General features: G+C 43.2%; 1 protein-coding gene across 5 annotated transcripts in view; it reads left to right on the forward strand.

Moving 5' to 3' along the window:
- camkk1a (calcium/calmodulin-dependent protein kinase kinase 1, alpha a) overlaps positions 1-17,169 on the forward strand; it is a 58,214-nt gene extending 41,045 nt beyond the window's left edge. For 3 of the 5 annotated variants that reach the window (XM_018742099.2, XM_018742097.2, XM_018742098.2), the window contains 10 exons: positions 318-339; positions 722-810; positions 2,243-2,442; positions 4,611-4,664; positions 6,014-6,087; positions 7,866-7,953; positions 8,842-8,970; positions 9,455-9,558; positions 12,984-13,031; positions 15,150-17,169. In XM_018742099.2, coding sequence (XP_018597615.2) covers positions 318-339; positions 722-810; positions 2,243-2,442; positions 4,611-4,664; positions 6,014-6,087; positions 7,866-7,953; positions 8,842-8,970; positions 9,455-9,558; positions 12,984-13,031; positions 15,150-15,222 — 881 coding nt within the window. In that variant the 3' untranslated portion in view covers positions 15,223-17,169. Of the gene's footprint in view, positions 1-317; positions 340-721; positions 811-2,242; positions 2,443-4,610; positions 4,665-6,013; positions 6,088-7,865; positions 7,954-8,841; positions 8,971-9,454; positions 9,559-12,983; positions 14,771-15,149 lie in introns of all 5 variants that reach the window. The other 2 variants (XR_001965657.2, XM_018742100.2) reach the window with 2 other exon arrangements.
- The last annotated feature ends 279 nt before the right edge of the window (positions 17,170-17,448 follow it).

The raw sequence follows: 17,448 nt of genomic DNA on the forward strand, positions 1-17,448 counted from the left end.
CTCCAGAAGGAGAGCCGGATGCTAATGACATTTGGGCGGTCTCTGGCAGCTTGGAACATGAGTGAACGATTGAACTGTCATCCTGCATTTGGCCAAAAAGGGGAGGTGGAATTGGGTCATTTGACGGAGCTGATAAATTAGAGGTTTAATGTATTTGTTACTGGGTTGATAATTAAAGATTTGGTTTGGCTTATGCTCAGTATTAATTATGTTGCCCAACACAGTCCATTGGCTGTAATGTCTGCATCTTAATATTATAGCCTTTATTTCTAATAATTTCTCATTTGTGATTATGTGTTTCCATTTGTTTTCTTTAGTATTTGAGCTCATGCAGAAAGGGTGAGTATCGTACTGTGTATAACAAAGTCTACACCTGTTTCATCTCTCTTTAAACCCATAATCCATCTCCTCTTGCCAACACAACCATTGTAAGAATTCGGATAACGGAACACTTGTATTACATTTTGTTTCGCTAAGGGCGTTAGCTATATTTACTGATGTGTCTACAGTACCTACAGTTCATCAGTAGAATACACTGGTCAAATGCAAATGCATAAAATAATCTATTCAATTTCAGAAGGATAATGTTTTAGAAATTCTCATACCTTCCTTTGTTTTCTTTAACTTAAGATGGGTTCCTTGCTTGTTTACAAGCACATGTACATGTGACACTGGAGGTGCACTGGTGATGATGACCAAACCTGTGTCCATCTTGTCTCAGCCCAGTGATGGAGGTACCTACAGACAACCCATTCACAGAGGAACAGGCCCGCATATACTTCAGGGACATTGTGCTGGGCATTGAATACTGTAAGTATGTGCAGTTTGTGTTTGGAACAGCACAAAAAGTAAGAAAATTCTTTTAAGCCAGGAACCTGCAAATTAACCAAGACCATAGAAAATAATTACAACTTGCCAGCGATCTGTATTCTATTTCCAGAACGCACAAAGGAGTCACATCTCTCTCTAAATGGAAGCTGCTTTAGAATAAATGATCATTTCCATCTCAATTCATCCCCCCCCCCCCCCCCACTTCTTTCTCTCGAAATTGAGAAAGGGAAAAGAAAATTGAGTAAGATTCAGCATGTGTCACAGAGTGTCTTGATAAATGCATGGAGAATGTTTACAAGTTCGCTGGCTCATTAAAGGAAGCAGGCTGAATTTTATTAGCAAGCATGAGCTGAATGAGCTGTCAGGAGCAGAGATACGACTAGCAAGCAGTTTTTTACCCTTTGACTCTGAAAGCTGCTATTCATGCCCGCTTACTGCTTTGTCTTCCAGGCATTGACATGTTCCGATCTGCTTTTGAATCATGTTCTACATGATTGCTTTTAATCCTTACAGACCTGAGTGGTTGGTGTCTACTTTTTTTTTTTTTTTTTTTTTTTTTTTTTTTTTTAAAAAAATGTATAATGTCCAACAGTCTGCTCAAGTACCTCTGGTAATGTGTCTGTGCAGAATTTTGGAGAAATCTTGTGAAGTAATACACAGTCTAAAGAACTGCAAGCACTTCATTGTGTTATTGTAGATACATTGCCATCTTAATATCCTGTTGAATGTTTTCCATAAGCACATAACACCTTTTTTATGAAGGAAATGATTCTGTCACCAGCAATCCTACTAATCATTCAGTTTCTTTAAGAGGCTGTTGTCACTGATCACCACCGAATACCACACCACTACTTTGGAATTTTTCCCCTCTCTACTGGTGGTGAGACTTCAGCCTGGTACAACTTTTGGCAATCCAGTTATAAAACAGAAGTCCTCGCTATCTGAGATGATGTGCAAGGCTGTGTGTGTTTTATATTTTTCTTATTTTTTTATTTAAAGTATTTGCCTCCTTTCAGATTTTCTGTATTTTTACACTTTTTTACATTAAATTTGTTTACATCTTTTCGTCAGTTCTAGTAGTAGGTAAATACTTTTTCCACGACACTTTATATGTTTGTTTTCGTGAAGTGTTTCATCAGTAAATGCATTCTGAAGGGTGGAAGAAGACATGTATTTAGTCCGGGCTCTCCAGAACTGAAGGCATCACTTAATCTAATTAGACTAGTGACTCTCTGAATGTACCGAGTGACCCAGTTCTTGAGTACTGATTCACTGGCAACTGGCAAAGAAAGGAAGCTGATGAAGGATACTACTCCATCCATGGGGAATATCTTCCCCCAAGACACTTTTGGCTGCTTTGGGTGCCTGTCAGCTCTTGACTTGCTGCTCACCCCCTTTTTCCTTCAATTAGTGCATTACCAGAAGATTGTCCATCGGGACATCAAGCCTTCCAACCTGCTCTTGGGGGATGACGGACATGTCAAGATCGCAGATTTTGGCGTCAGCAACCAGTTTGAGGGAAATGACGCGCTGCTGTCGAGCACGGCCGGCACGCCAGCCTTCATGGCCCCAGAGACGCTGTCTGACAACCGAAAAAGTTTCAGCGGGAAGGTGAGGAGGCTGATTTGTTGGACTCTGTTCCCCTCCTTCTAAGTCACATTAGGATCACTGGGGAGAGAAATCATAATGGGCTTTTTTTTTTTTTTTTTTTTTTTTTTTTTTTAATTTTATTTAACAGACTCCTTTCCTCAGAGCAGCCTGTAGCGTCACAGCTACATAAATAATAAATAATTGCAGGTTAGGGTTAAACTTATGAAGAAAGGGCTAAATGCGGGATGACCGCTTGTTGTAGCTGCAATACTGATGAGCAGCGTGGATGGACATCTGATCTCATTCCTGCTCCTTTCATGTAACTGCATCCCTGTCAGCGATCTTCATGAGAGAGATGAGGTTCTCTATAGCCTGGGCAGAATGTGAGTATTGGAACTCAAGCCGTCCAGTTGCTCTTCTCTCAGTAATTTCAGCATGGTACATGAGCACCGCCATCTCGTCTCATCACGCATCAGGGCCTTGAGGTTAAAACACACCTACAGACAGCACTTGCTGAAAAAATTAATTGTACGTGCCATCAAGCCCATGTTGAGCATTGGCAATGGCATAAATAAAGCACCTCCAGAAGCCTTTATAAAGCCACTACTCCGGCATTGTATGTGATTCCTTGCGTATCTTATATTACCAAAAAAAAATTGGTAGGAGGTTATCAGGATGCAGCTATCCTGCATTTTATGCACCTACTCGAGCGATGAATATTGGTGCATCAAGTGGAAGGTGACAAACTAGGTTTACTTAAGAATCACATGTCTGCAGCCATGTCTCTTTCTCTTAATGTAATGCACAAATAGTATTTTTGCTGAGATGTACGTCACTTTGGACAAAAGCGTCTGCTAAATGGATGAATGTAAATGTAAACTTCGGTCTTCCACTTGTACCCTTAGTGCTGAAAGGAATCATCCATTGTTACTGTGATAGAGGCCGTCCATCTGGTTGCTGGTCGTTCTGCTCTTCTTTTTTTCTTCAACAATCATAAGCGTTTTTTGAGAGAATCTGACTTTCTCATGATGTGTTCAAAGTGTGCAACCTCGGTCTCATGTGTGACTCCACTTGGTTTCAGCCTTATTAGATCCAATATTCATCTGTTTTCTTGCAAGTCCATGGTGTTCTTAAAAAGCCCCTACATCGTTGAATAGACTGCTCTAGGAAAAAAAAGATATGTATAATTCCCTTAAATGTAAAATAACCTGTTTGTTCCAGCAATGATAATCTGTAAAGGTCAAATTTGTGCAGCTCTTCATGCTGCACAATAACAAGCCTGCAGACAGGACAACTGGCAGAAACTGCTGTTTGTGTGAAGGCTGAGAGTAGATGAGGTGATCAGTTTCTTCATTCTGTAGTGTGAAAGGTGTTCTGACCTTCTGTAGTTTTGAGCAATGGGCATATCTTCCTTATTTCTGCGCGATGAGTCGAGCCAAACATTTCTTCTGGTTCATCTGCTGGGATTCTCTTTTCTAAGACCTCCTTCAGGATACCCACAGGCCTGTTATGTCCTCTTGCCCTTGTCCCCTCCTGTGAAATGCTTATTTTTTCTCCTAACCGTCACCATGGAGTCCTTGAGATTTGGAGTTTTCTCAACATCCCTCATCTAAAGCGCATGTTGGAGCCCCCCTACCTCCATAGCCGTCTTCTCTCTGTTGCATTGCTGTGAAGTGACTCCGTACTGGCATAGCCGTGGAACCGCTCTGTAGTCGAGTACAGTCGGCCAGTCGGAGACCTGCAGAGAGGCTTGCGCCATCGATCAAAGTGTCCGCCAGCCCACACATCCCTTTGCAGAAACCTGGGTGTGAAGGAAGCAGAATGAGAGCGAAAAGCATGGACCGAGGGAGTCAAACCCCCGCATATCGCGCCCTGTAAACTGAGCAATTGTGGCGCGCTGGGTGCCAGCAGCATCTCACAGTTCATTGGTGGTCCAGGGGGTGAGTCGCGTGTCAGGGTTCCTCAGTAGTTGCTCCTGTAAAGTCTCTGAGAAGTCACTAATATGAAAGAAAATGGAAATGAGCAGAGGGCAGCGTAGGACTGATGTTTTGCCCTCATAAATAATGAAAACACGAAGGCTTTAGAACATATCAGTCAATGGAATAGAAATGAAAATTTTAAGTAGTACCAAATTGTCTTTATACATGATAATCAGGGACTCTCTGTATAACTCTATTTCTATTTTCCAGGCTCTTGACATTTGGGCGATGGGAGTGACACTCTACTGTTTTGTCTTCGGGAAGGCAAGTTCACCATTTTTATAGTTTTTTCTTTTCTTTGTCCTCTTCTGTGAAATTGTACATTTGCTTACTGTGATGATGGCGGGATGGGAGGTCATCTGCTGGCGTGTGTGTGTCCCCATCCTTGGGTCTTCTCCACGTATGTATGGGAGACCTGTCTAAACCAGTAGCCTGCACCATTCCCTGCTTTGTACTATACTGTACTGAATTCAGCTAGCTTTTTTTTGGTTTGCTTACAAACATACAGTATATAAATATACACACACACACACACACACACACACACAATACTATGCAGAAGTCTTAGGCACTCAGATGTTTGACAAAAATTTGTTTTACAGCATTATTTAATGTCTGCTGCATTAGTGTCAAAGGAAAAGAGCATATTTTAGATTTCCAAGCATTCCTTTTGCAAAAAGCCACAGTATTACAGTAAGGGTTTTGTATGTCTTTAAAAAAAAAAAAAAAGAAAGTAAAATAGTGAAAAACCACTTTCCAAATAGAGAACTTAAGGTCTTTGTATGACACACTGATTAAATGAAGCAGAAACAGCTGTATAGAGGCAATAAAACTGGGTGAAGGACAACCACACTGAAAATGTGAGGTTTTGTCACATGTGGCAATTTAACTCTCAGATCTTTACACCATGGCCAGAGTGAGTATAGTAACAAGACACAAGGTGGTCATCCTCGGAGGAAGCGCTTGTTGACAATGGATGATTACTGAGCTTTGTAAGAAGTTTATTAATTAAGAGCATTATTTTTGGAATCGTTCTCACTTTATAGCTCTCCCCCCCCAAGTGCCTAAAACTTTTGTACAGTACTGTGCGTGTGTGTGTCTCTATATATATATATATATATATATATATATATATATATATATATATATATATAAAATATGTATTTTTTTTTTTAATGTTGTGTGGTTGTTCTTGGAATCCCCCCTCTTTGTTTCAAAAGTCCATTTTGATGCTAAAAGACATTGTAAGTGTTGGCCAAGTTACTTGGGGGTGGCGGAAGTGAGTGTTTTTTTTTTTTTTTTTAATCGCAACTGGAAATTTATAGAAGCTGGAGGCTTTTAAAGTTTTTAACATGAGAAAATTTGAGTGGAAAATTAGGCACATTCTTGGATCATCTTGGACAGAGCTGTATAACCACTCCTGCTATGTACTGGAACTTTAGACCTTGGGCTCTAATTGTGTATCATATGCATTTACTCAGTATATTGAATTTGTCTCAGTATTGTTGTGACCCATTCCTGCTCTGTCACTGAAAAAAAAAAGAAATGTTTAACTGAGATGCAACCATTCTCGTATTTCACTGCTAATCTAAAATTCTCTCCTGTTTTGACAGTGCCCCTTCATCGACGAATATATCCTGGCTTTGCACAACAAGATCAAGAACAAACCTGTGGAGTTTCCTGAAACGTGAGTGCCTTTCAAGGCACGATTTATCCTAACTGATCCAGTCGGGATCAGAACACATGGTCTGGGGTTCGGAGGTGGGGTGTGCCCAGGAAGCTCATCCTGCTCCCCTCACAGCTGCCAAGTGCGTCTTAGAGACGACCCTGGTTTTGAAATGATTTAGGGAACGCAAATGTCCCCCGGTAAATAAAGGCAAGAGAACATGAGTTTTAATTGATGGAATTGATAAGCTGCTACTGGATCGATACCAGGCAGATGCCACAAGCAAATAAACAGCAGCGTTGACACTTGTTTCTGTGGGTTTCTTCCCCCGCTGCACTGTTTACCTCTTTCTTCAGTATCACCTTCCTCTTTATTTGTTCTGTGAATTTGTTAGCTTTTTGTCTGCATCAGTAATTAATTTTTTTTTTCGTGGTTACCATAAATATCGTCTTATTCTGGCCGGGTGACCCTAAACACAGGAATGTGCAGTGTTAATGGCCAGTCATTTTGATACGTGTTGATTTTTGATGTGTTTATTCATGTAATTCTGTTCAATTAATGACCCACATGATGATTTTTACTCCTTGCCAGTTTTTAACGGGACAAGATGAAAATAAGGTTCCATTTTTTTAAGAAAAAAAATAAAATCAAAGATCTTCCGAGTGACAACCATGAGACCGCTTCATTTTGTGGTTGAGCTTCTCTAAATTTGGTTTTATGCTGATGGAAAGAGTACATCACAATATAATACATTCCAGTGATTAAAAACTCAACTGGAACACTTGTGAATTTATAAAAATCAAGCAGTTTTAATTTATACAAAATTAAAATTAATTTAAATAAATAATCCCGAGCCTTAGATTCATTAATTCCACGATGGGCTCCAAACCACCCCAACTCGCACAGGACAAGTGGTTAGCAAAAGTGAGTAGTGAGCGATTAAAATAAAACGCGTCAATGAAAACAGTGCATAATTAAGCACAATATGCTAAAATTAAACTCTCGTTCATAATACTGCATTCAGGTAACAGTTCAACTTAACAGGCCCCTCTCTGGGCCTTTTGACCCAACAGTATTGGACATGAGCAGATTTGAACATTATATTAATTATGTGGATGCTACATTATGCACAACTCTTCTGCTGCAATTACTATTTCAATAATCCTTTGTATTGTTCCAGTGAAGTCTTCCTCTCTTATTTATTTTATTCATTTTTTTGTTTGCTAATTCTCAGGAAAACCCTCACGACCCTCATTTTTTTCACGACCATGATTTGAATACCGCCGATCTAAAGCGGGGTGGGGGGGGGGGGCGCAGTGGAACAGCAGGTTTGGCCAGGTCCTGCTCTCTGGTGGGTCTGGGGTTCAAGTCCTGCTTGGAGAGCTTTGCAACAGACTGGCGTCCCGTCCTGGGTATGTCCCCTCCCCCTCCAGGCTTGCGGCCTGTGTTGCCATGACCCCGCTTGAGATGAGCGGTTTCAGACAGTGTGATCTAAAGCGCCTTGCAGGTTTACTGATGTACACGGTAATGTGTTCTACTGGAGCAGCTTGGGTTCATTTCAAGGACAGACAAGGGTTCAACACTGGGCTTCCTCCTGGGGTTTGAATCCCCAGTGCTCTTAAGGACTCTAATTGGAGAAAGTGGGAGATGCTGTTCATTACTATAGTACTAGTGTTTGCGGAAATTCTGTGATGATGCGCAGCCTGAAGTTGCTGACACAGAATGAGGTCAGTGTGACTCGCAGCTTTTTTCCTATATGGTTGCGTGTGACCTGCAAATGTGTTGTTGTTCCCTTACAGGCCGGTCATCAGCGAGGAGTTGAAATCTCTCATCCTTAGGATGCTTAATAAGAACCCTGATGCCAGGATCACCATCCCGGAGATTAAGGTGAACAGGTCGATAGGGTCTTAGGAAGACTTTTCTCACTCTTTTCACTATGAACCTTGAGCCTGGTTCTACTTTGCTGAAAGTATTTATATGCAGAGCTGTAGGTGTTATCTTTTAAATTCTGTCCAGTTTGGTTTATTTTCATAGAGCACTTTTAAAGCGCATATGCGATTAACACATTCACTACCTGAGCCAACCTGACTCCTCCTGTAACCTTCTAAGTTCGAAGCATGGAGGGTCCCGTTTGGAGGTGTCGGCCGGACCTCCCTCCACTTACTCTCGGTGGATGTTTTAATTACAGTCTGATGTCGTGCTTGTTTTTCCACCTGCGCTATGACCCGTGGATTGGGACAGTCAGTAATTGGCACAGCGGAACCTCTCTGTCCCCTGACATTGCCTGAAGTATTTTTTTAAATTTTTTTTTATGTTTATGTTTATAATGGCATGTACCCTAGAAGCACAGAGCCCAGTAAGGATAAGATTCAAAGCCTGGTTCCTGTGATATCTTTTGTCCTCATTTCATCCTGTACCAGGACTGGTTAGGGTATAATAGCAGCCTGGTCCAGACCACAAGACGCCTATGGGCTTTTTTTTTTTTTTCTTTTTCAATTACCAAACTGATTGTTAGAATTCACTTTAACTTGGCGACGGCCGGTTAAGCTGCAGAAGGAAATGAGAAAGGTATTGACATTAATTAAGGCCAGTGCTCCCATGGCCTCTTTCTTGGAGAAGATAATTTGTGTCAGAGACAGCATGGGGAGAGGGAAGAAAACAGGCAGGCGGGACATGTTCTCTCCAAGGCGCCCTTTGGCCCCTGGCCAGCCTCCTGACTGGTTTTCCTTGCGAACAGCAGCCATGTTGTACTTTGCTGTACGGTCTTCCCGACAGATGCACCCTTGGGTAACCCAGAACGGTTCCTGCCCTCTGCCCCTGGAGGAGGAGCACTGCACGGTGGTGGAAGTGACCGAGGAGGAGGTGCAGAACTCGGTCAAGTTTGTCCCCAGCCTCTCGGCAGTGGTAAGGACCTCCTTGCCGGCTCCGGATTCCATACTACCCTAATTCAGGAGTCCCTCGGGACCCAGCAGAACCACTGAGGGCCTCCTGCTGGGTGTCACCACCACCGCTGAGCCTTATCTAATGGTCTCTCGGCATGAATTTCCACATGTCGCTCACAGTCCAGAGTCGAGTAGGAGGCAATTACGCCGAAATAGAGTTGAACCCCAAGGGGGGCCCCTGAGAACAAGTTTTAATTTCCCCCAAAGCTGGAGTCCACCGGGCTGTCGTGTCCCTCCGCTTCCAGTCACCTTCCGAAGCACACTTCTCATTCACAGAACAACATCTGCTGCAGGAAGTTCCATTTTCATTCAGATTGTGCACCAGAAAGATGAAGCCTGGCAGCCCCCACTTTGGGGCAGGTGGAGAGACGAGCAGAAACTTTGATTTCATGCTTGAAGGTTGGCAGTTGAACCAACCTTCCTGGTGGGGACTCTTCCTGCTCCAGATCCTGGTGAAGGCCATGCTGAGGAAGCGCTCGTTCAGCAATCCCTTCGAGTGTCCCAGCCGGAGGGAGGAAAGGTCCATGTCAGCCCCAGGGAACCTGCTCATGTGAGTGTAGCGCATGCACCCCTCCGCTCTCCGTTCGCACACCCCACCTGCCCGCTGGCTCCTCCTGTCGCGGTGTCATGACAACAGAGCGCCACAACAACTGAATGAGGATGTCAAGTGAGCCACGGCACCCCAAATCACGGCCCCACCTCGCCCAGCGTGTCACTGGGTTGCAGCGATACAACCTGATAGTCGAGTCCTTAATTTAATTTTCCGCAGCTTAACACGAGTGAACCGGAATGATTGGCCATTATCGTGCTACGTTTATTGAAATGATGTTCATTATCCTAAAGAAAGGTTTATTTCAGGACATTTCATTCTCCCCAACCAACCATCCTCATGTGCTGAGCTCTGCTTTGTGTCGGTAGCAATAAATAGATGTGCCTCTGTATTATGTTGGATTAGGTGCCTCACAAAGGGCAGCTAAATCCAGCGGCTCAGAAAGATTACGAGCCACTTAAGACGAGCACACAGTGCCTCTGGATCGTTACGGACATTAATGGATTGCATGAGGTCCGGTGAAGGGAGCCAGCGCTCCGCTGTATTGGGAATTGATATCCGCTTCTAGGAGGTTTGAACCATTAGACAGCAGCTGCACAGGTTGCTTGGCTTTCCTCTAGTGAGAATGCTTAGGACTTGCCAGCCCTGCGGCAGCAGAGCCAGTTGTGCAAAACCCTTGCTGTGTGTTTGCCAAAGTCCCCTGGGTCCAATGTGGAACACCAAGGGTGCAACGCTGCCCCCTGCAGGAAGCTCAAGCACTCGGAAGTCCAGAGGCTGCTGTGACTGGTGACTCAGGGCTCCCATCATCTCCACAGCTTTGTGCTCTCAGCCCCGAATTTCCATAAAATTAAACATGAAATATAATTTATGCAGCCACTCTTGAGAGAAGGTTTTGGAGCTGTGTGTCAGGGCTGTGAGAGGCTGGTTTGTTTTTTTTTTTTTTTTTTTTTTTTTTTTTTTTTTTTTTTTTTTTTAATTTTTTTTTTATTTTATTGAATCTGCAATGGGTTTGCAGCTCAGTCTGCTTTTTAGTGGTGCCATTGTCAAAGTAATGATGTGCACTGCGGGTCATTACAACCCCTTCATACAATTATTGGCTAATGACTAATGGCTGAAATTCCAGATAAACATGGAATGAGTTTTTGTGGCAGCGACTAATGCCTCTGTTGTGCTTTGTGTACCAGGCTGTGCGATAATTAGGAGTATGGATCCATCCCTGTCAACTGAATCATTTTGCTTGTCTAATTCAGCTGAAAAGAGGCATGAGTATGTTTTCAGTAGTTAATGAAAATGTTTGACTGTTTACTTAATGAATAAATGGTACACTCCAAATATTTTTTCTAGGGCTTGGTATGCTCTAGGCTTTTTTGGCACAAAGTACACTCATCCCTCATTTAGGTGCAATGGCACTTTTTTCCGTTATGCGGTCATTCTACTTTCAGAGATACAGACTTGTTATCTCAAACCCAATTTTTTTCTCCCTTTTTGGTGTCAAGCTAGCTATTTTCTGGCCGCCATCATTTCCTCTGGTAAAAATTCTGACTTGTTCCAAGCAGGACCCAAGTACACCCAAAAATGCAAATACAACGTAAAATATTATTTCTACCTTGTCAGAGAATACAATTCTCGATATTTCCAAGAAATGTTGTTGAACAATTGCTGATACTGTAAAAAGAATACAGCACTGAGCATGAATTGTATTTATGTGTCATATACAGTATGTAAGGTGAGAAAAAAGGAACATTAGACAAAAAATACTACGAATATTTCCTTTCAACCAGTGTGCTTTTCTATTTTGGTATTTATGTAAATATGAAATATTGACTTGGCTGGAGTCTCTGCTGCATTGTTAGTGATGAAATTGAGAAGAATAGTTAATAATCTTATGTTAAATTAATACTTAGCTCAATGCAACTAGAGCTCTTATGTCACGTTAGCCGTCTGCTCTGTTTTATTTTAGGACAATATATGAAGTAATAGCTATTGCGAAACTATTTCATATGTTGCCGGATTCTCCTTAGCAGTATTACTCCTTTAGAGGTGGTGTGCGATTACTGTACGGTATCCGTCACAGTACTGACGAGGACACGTCAACCTTGTGCTTTCCATAATCCTGACAGGTGAATTGACAGAACTTTGTTGTGCGATGGCCTGCTTTGAATTCTAAAATCCAGTTCGGTGGTAGGGGCAGCTTTGCTCTCCATTCTTCTCCTAGTGAAGGTTATATTTATTTTTGGTTAGATTAGTGCCCTCTAGATCCCAGCATGAGTCCTCCTGGTGTCCCCTGAAGACTGTCTACTGGAGGTCACCCTGTCCATACATACTAGTGCTTACAGGTTTGGCTTTTTTTGTAAAAGGAGAACATGACGGCCATCTGAGTGCTTGTAGAATGGGATGTGGAAGCATGTAAAATGAATAAATAAAGAGAATTTTTATGACCCATGTAATGATAGTTACTTGCCACATACAAAGTGGTTTTCTTACTAAATGTACTTATGAAAATGATCTAGTGTGGACGTTTCTGTCTCTAGGATTCAAGAAAGAACAGAAATCAAATACTATATAGAACAAAGGGGCACTGTCAGTAAAGATAAAAAGGTTCAGAGAAGTGAGGGTTTGTGCGAGCTGCTTCCTGTGCAATGTGTGCCTTGTCCGTGAATGTGTTAAGTGTCTGTCCCCATCTTATCCCTCTCCACTATTTAATTAAAACAGAAGTTTTTATTTTTCTCTATATAATGTTATGAAAAAGTATTTTCAATTTCACAAGGAAGAGTGCGCCAGAATTCCTCCACGGTGTTGTTAAGCCCTGGTCAACAGCTACAGAAAGTGTTGAGTTGCAGTCATTGCAGCTAAACGTGATCCATCCAGTTACTGACTGTGAAAGGGACGTTGCTTTTAGACGGTTGTACATTGCATTATCTTCAAAACTATGGAAATTATGTTAGAACAATATTAGTGTTAGCTTTGTCTCTCAGGCTCCATTCATATTCTGCTAGAACTGGCAGAACAATCTGATCAAATTTAATGTCAAAAAGCTGGGAAAAAGAGGAAAATTGGAAAGGGACAAATACTTTTTCACAACCTTATATCTGGTTTTTAGTTAGGTTGGACCACTGATTGGCACGTGTGCCACGTTTGTTCTGCTGTGCTCAGGTGACTCCCGTGTCCTCCGGTTGCTGTTGAAAACAGCGGGGTTCGAACTGAATTAAAGGACACTGACATCACAGAAACGTTAGCGCCCCAGCCATCCTGCACATGGTGTCGGTGGTGGTGCCGGGTTGACAGGGACTCGGAGGCTACCACCCAGGGCAACAGGAGGCCCTCTCGCCACCGATATCCACATTCCATCTCATCTCCACCTGACGGACCCCCCCCACTGTCCCTCTGTGTTGACATTGTCCTTTTCCTCCACTTGTTTGCTGCAGGGACAGGCGGCTGTTCCGCTCCTCTTTAAAACTGCACCCGTCGTTAAGGTAAATGTGTCGTGCTGGTGCCATGTCGAACCCTTTTTGTCATGCTTAGCTCTGTGTGCTCCCGGGAAAGAGGGTGGGGTCAGCGGGCGTCTCTTGGGGTAGACTACCTGCTGCTTATTCCCCCTGTGGTGCCTTTTTACGTCTCTTCTCGTGCCTCACCCTGTGGAAAGCATCACGTGATCAGCAGTAGCTCACTCATTACCTTCATATCCCCCACGAGGCAATCCCACAAAGCCCCTTTCTATGTGTTTGGAGAAGCGGTGGTGACTGATGATGAGAAATGGACTGATGTGGAGTCAGTACCGTATTTCCTAACCATCCTGGTGAGAAAAATTGTTGCTGGTGGGGGGGGTTAAAATGATGAAACAGAAAGCCACGTGAAGAGATGATCCATACTTTAAAGGCCCACAGGTGGATCCCCTCAGTGTCTCTCCCGATGTGGTGAACGTGCGGTTCTCCGGCACGTGTAAGACACCTAATCCTGAACGTTGCTGGAGCTGGCATGAGGGAACTGGGTCATGTTTCCCAGGTGCTCCCTCCCCGAGCTTCTCCTCACATCATCTCCTCCCTCCCCGCCAAAGTCCTTGCTCACCCTCTCAGGCTTCCCCCAAATCCTCTTCATGACACATTCAAACGCACTCCTCCTTCCTCGGTCATCGTCCTATGTTGCAAGACACGGTGTGACGCACATCTTCAAAGTACGGCATTCAGTTGTTTTCATATTAGCATAAAATAATAGTGCGTAACAGTAAAAGTACTACTAATGAACTTGGGGTGTGTACACGTTTATTGTGTTTTGGTTAAATGCAGTCAAACCATCGCGTAAGAAACCACACCCACAGGAATTTAAGGGTAGCATGAACTGCTTAATGATACTTGATTTAATGATACTTAATCATAATTGTCTGTTAAATGTTGGCCTAAAATTGCAATGTGCTTGTACAGTTGTGAGGAAAAAGTCTGTAAAACTGTTAACTGGACTTCTGCATGAATGGCTTTTAAAAGGTGATTTGATCTTCATCCAAGTCACAATAATAGAGAAAGACATTATTTAACCAACACACAGAACGTTTCACATTGTTCAAACTGTTTCTTCCATAGAGGTATGGAAAATATTGTGCGTTGTTGGTTAAATGAGATTGTTTGTTTGTTTTGATGACTTGCATGAAGATCAGTTCACATTTTTCGGAGCCCTTAATTCAGTAACCCAGATAGTTTGTGCGCCATTTGGAATTTTCTCGCAACTTAAGTCAAACGGGAAGCAGTAATCGTTAGGAATCGGCCTCTCAGAACATGACAGGTTTGTTTAACTTCCCCGCAGTCTGTTTACTGCCTGTCGTCAGGCAGCCATATTGATGGTTCTGTTCTCAGTTCGGAGCGGCTGGCATTAATGTTCTCGCAAGTGAGAGTTTGAGTGTGTTCCGTGCTGCGCAGCCTGCTCGGCGGACTCCTCGAGCGTGGCGTACGTTCCCACCCATGGTGTCCGTGAAAAGGGGGACACCCCTGGGTTCAGATGGCAATCCGAACGCCCTCGCAGGCCGGAAGCTCTTGTTCCAGGCGTTCGGTGGGAGGTTTGGCTACGGCTCAACCCCCGCTCGGCTGAGATCGCTCAGCGCCAGCCGCCTCCCCCGAGGACTGTCAGCTGGGTACTGTGCGGAGACGGAGCAGTGCCTGACTCGTGGGACGTGTGACCGCTCAAGGTGGATTTATTCTGGATGTCTCCGCAGCAATATATTCTGGTGTGTCTTGCCTGCCAAGTTAGCAACTTGAAAACATTTCATGCATATATGTAATTTTTTTTTTTTTTTTTTTTTCTTCATACATAGCAGCATTTGAAGAATGTGGCTTTCTGAGAGCCCTCTTCATAGGAAATGTCCAAAGTCCTATTACCCTGTAATTTTATATATTTTCTTTTTCCCTATTTCAGGTTTGAGGCTGTGATCCCTACTATAAAATAGTTTTCAGAATTAATTCTTGCACTTCCCTGGTGCTGTGTTGCAACAGTTTTGTAGGGGGTAATGGGACTTTGTTAACGTCCTGCTCTCTCCTGTCTTTGTCTCACATCTTTGTTCCCTCTACACCTTCCCTGTCTTGCTCCGTCCCTCGTACCTCCTGCAGGAAAGGCAGCAGTGGAGAGGGCAGTCGGGAAGCGGAGCTGGAAGACCTGCATGAGGATGAGGCTTCCTCCTGAGCGGAGAGACTCTCAGCTCCTACCATAGTAACTGCTGCTTTGTCACCTCTTCTTCACTCTCACCCTCCCCAGTCTCCTTGAACTGTTCACTCATTATCTCCAGTCATGTAGGGCTGTCCTTCATAGCAAAACCAAAGCTTCTCCACACTGGGACCCTTTTCGTGTGGCGAGCGCTGTTGCCGGCAGAATTCCTTGTGATTCAGTACTTTGAGTGTATGGAGAATGCTTGTTTGCTTGCTTATTCTGAGAAGCTCCACCTTAGTCCAGCATGCATCATGGGAATGCCTGACCGTGTCAGCAGCTTCAGAGACCACCGAAGAAATGTCTGGCACCTGGTACGGACTTGCCCAGGAGCTTTTCTGTTTTCTGAAAAGCAGCAAGTTTTCTGAACAGGAGCAGCAGCAGCATCTTCGCTGGCAAGATGGCTTGGACCAGATACTGGGTACAGGATCTCCAGCTGTGTTCTTTGAGGTGGAACATGGAAAGTGAGGCCTTGCTAAGAAAGGAGTGGAGCCACACACTGCAGATCCCCAGCTCTGCTAGGTGGAGGCTTTGCATTGGGCGTACCCCAGGGCCTGAAGCTCAACACTCGACTCCACCTCAGAGATCGCAGTGTGTATAGACTGCATGTGTTTTCACTGCTCTGTGGCTAGTTCTAAGACAATTTGACGGTGCCATCAGAACACATTTTCTCATTAGTTGCCTTTTAATTTGAATTCCAGAGAATGACCCTTTTCTCAGAGGCACAACAGCTACTTTCTAAGCAGAGAAGCCATTGGTTGTGCATAAGAAGGGGAGACGTACGATACATATAGCTGGTCTAACACCTATATGTATCATATGTAGTGCAATATATCAGCTTCTCATGTTCGCATCACTTTGTTTTCTTTACCTTTCCTCTTTTTTCTTTCATCATATCTGCCATGGTAACAACAGAACGGCATTCTCATTTCAGGTTTTACGTTTTTTTTTTTGTTGACAAGCCAGCCAGTCGTCGTTAATTTCCCAGTGTGCCAAAGTCTTGAAATCTTGTTGGCTGTGAAGCACGTCCATAATTTTTCGCTTGGTGAACGTACCGGTCAATGCAGCTTGATGATGGGAGTTGTAGCCAAGCAAAACTACTTTGGGAATCAAAGAACCACTTTTATGTGCATCTGCGAGGTTAAGCTTCTTAATGTTTTGTAATGCATGTTTTGTAAAAAAACGCAAATGAACAATATTATTATTTCAGTTATTGTTGTTATGCACTGTAGCTCTGCTCAGAAACTACTATTGATCCATGTCTTCGCAGCAAAATTGAGGCAGAAACCAATCATCACGGGAATTTGTGTAGGCACTCAGTTCTTAGCAACCTGACCTTGGTTATGTACACCGTGAGAAGCATCATACTGCTGACTAACTAGTTGGACCGCGGCTTTGCCTGTGACTGACAGTCACCATATTATGGTAACTCCCACGTTCATCTGAAGCAGTATTGCATTCATTACTTTTTTAATATCAAATAAGTGGGTTTTCTTTGTTTCACTGCCCACATTGTAAGCAGATAAGTTTAATAGAGGTTTTGCTTGAAGCTATATTTTCACTTTTTTTTTTTTTTTTTTGTTAAGATTTGGGCAACAATCTGTAGATTAAAGTGACATTGGGTTGCTTGTCTTTGTGAAGAGGCATTAATGTCTGTCTTAAAAAATCTGTGTACAGACTTAACAGTATGTTGAAAGAACAGAAAAAAGAAAATCCAATGTTCTAATACAGGTGGTCCTCAACTTGCGATGGAGTTCTGTTCTGACAAGATGTAAGTTGCAAATCACCTTAAATTATATGAATCATAAGAATATGCTGTGTAAACAGTTAACATCCATAAATACTACATTGTATAACAGAGCTTATGTTATATTTTTCATAGTTTCACAGAAATAAATTATACACACACACACACACACACACACACACACAGTTTCAGAACCGCTTGTCCCATACGGGGTCACGGGGAACCGGAGCCTAACCCGGCAACCCGGGGCGTAAGGCTGAAGGGGGAGGGGACACACCCAGGACGGGACGCCAGGCCGTCGCAAGGCACCCCAAGCGGGACTCGAACCCCAGACCCACCGAAGAGCAGGACTGTGGTCCAACCCACTGCGCCACCGCACCCCCTCATAAATTATACATTATGGTAAAATTTAATTTTTGTGCATAACAATTATTTTCACTTTCTATATCTGTTCTTTT

This window comes from Scleropages formosus, chromosome 25 (genome assembly GCF_900964775.1).
Source record: "Scleropages formosus chromosome 25, fSclFor1.1, whole genome shotgun sequence".
NCBI classification, from domain to species: domain Eukaryota; kingdom Metazoa; phylum Chordata; class Actinopteri; order Osteoglossiformes; family Osteoglossidae; genus Scleropages; species Scleropages formosus.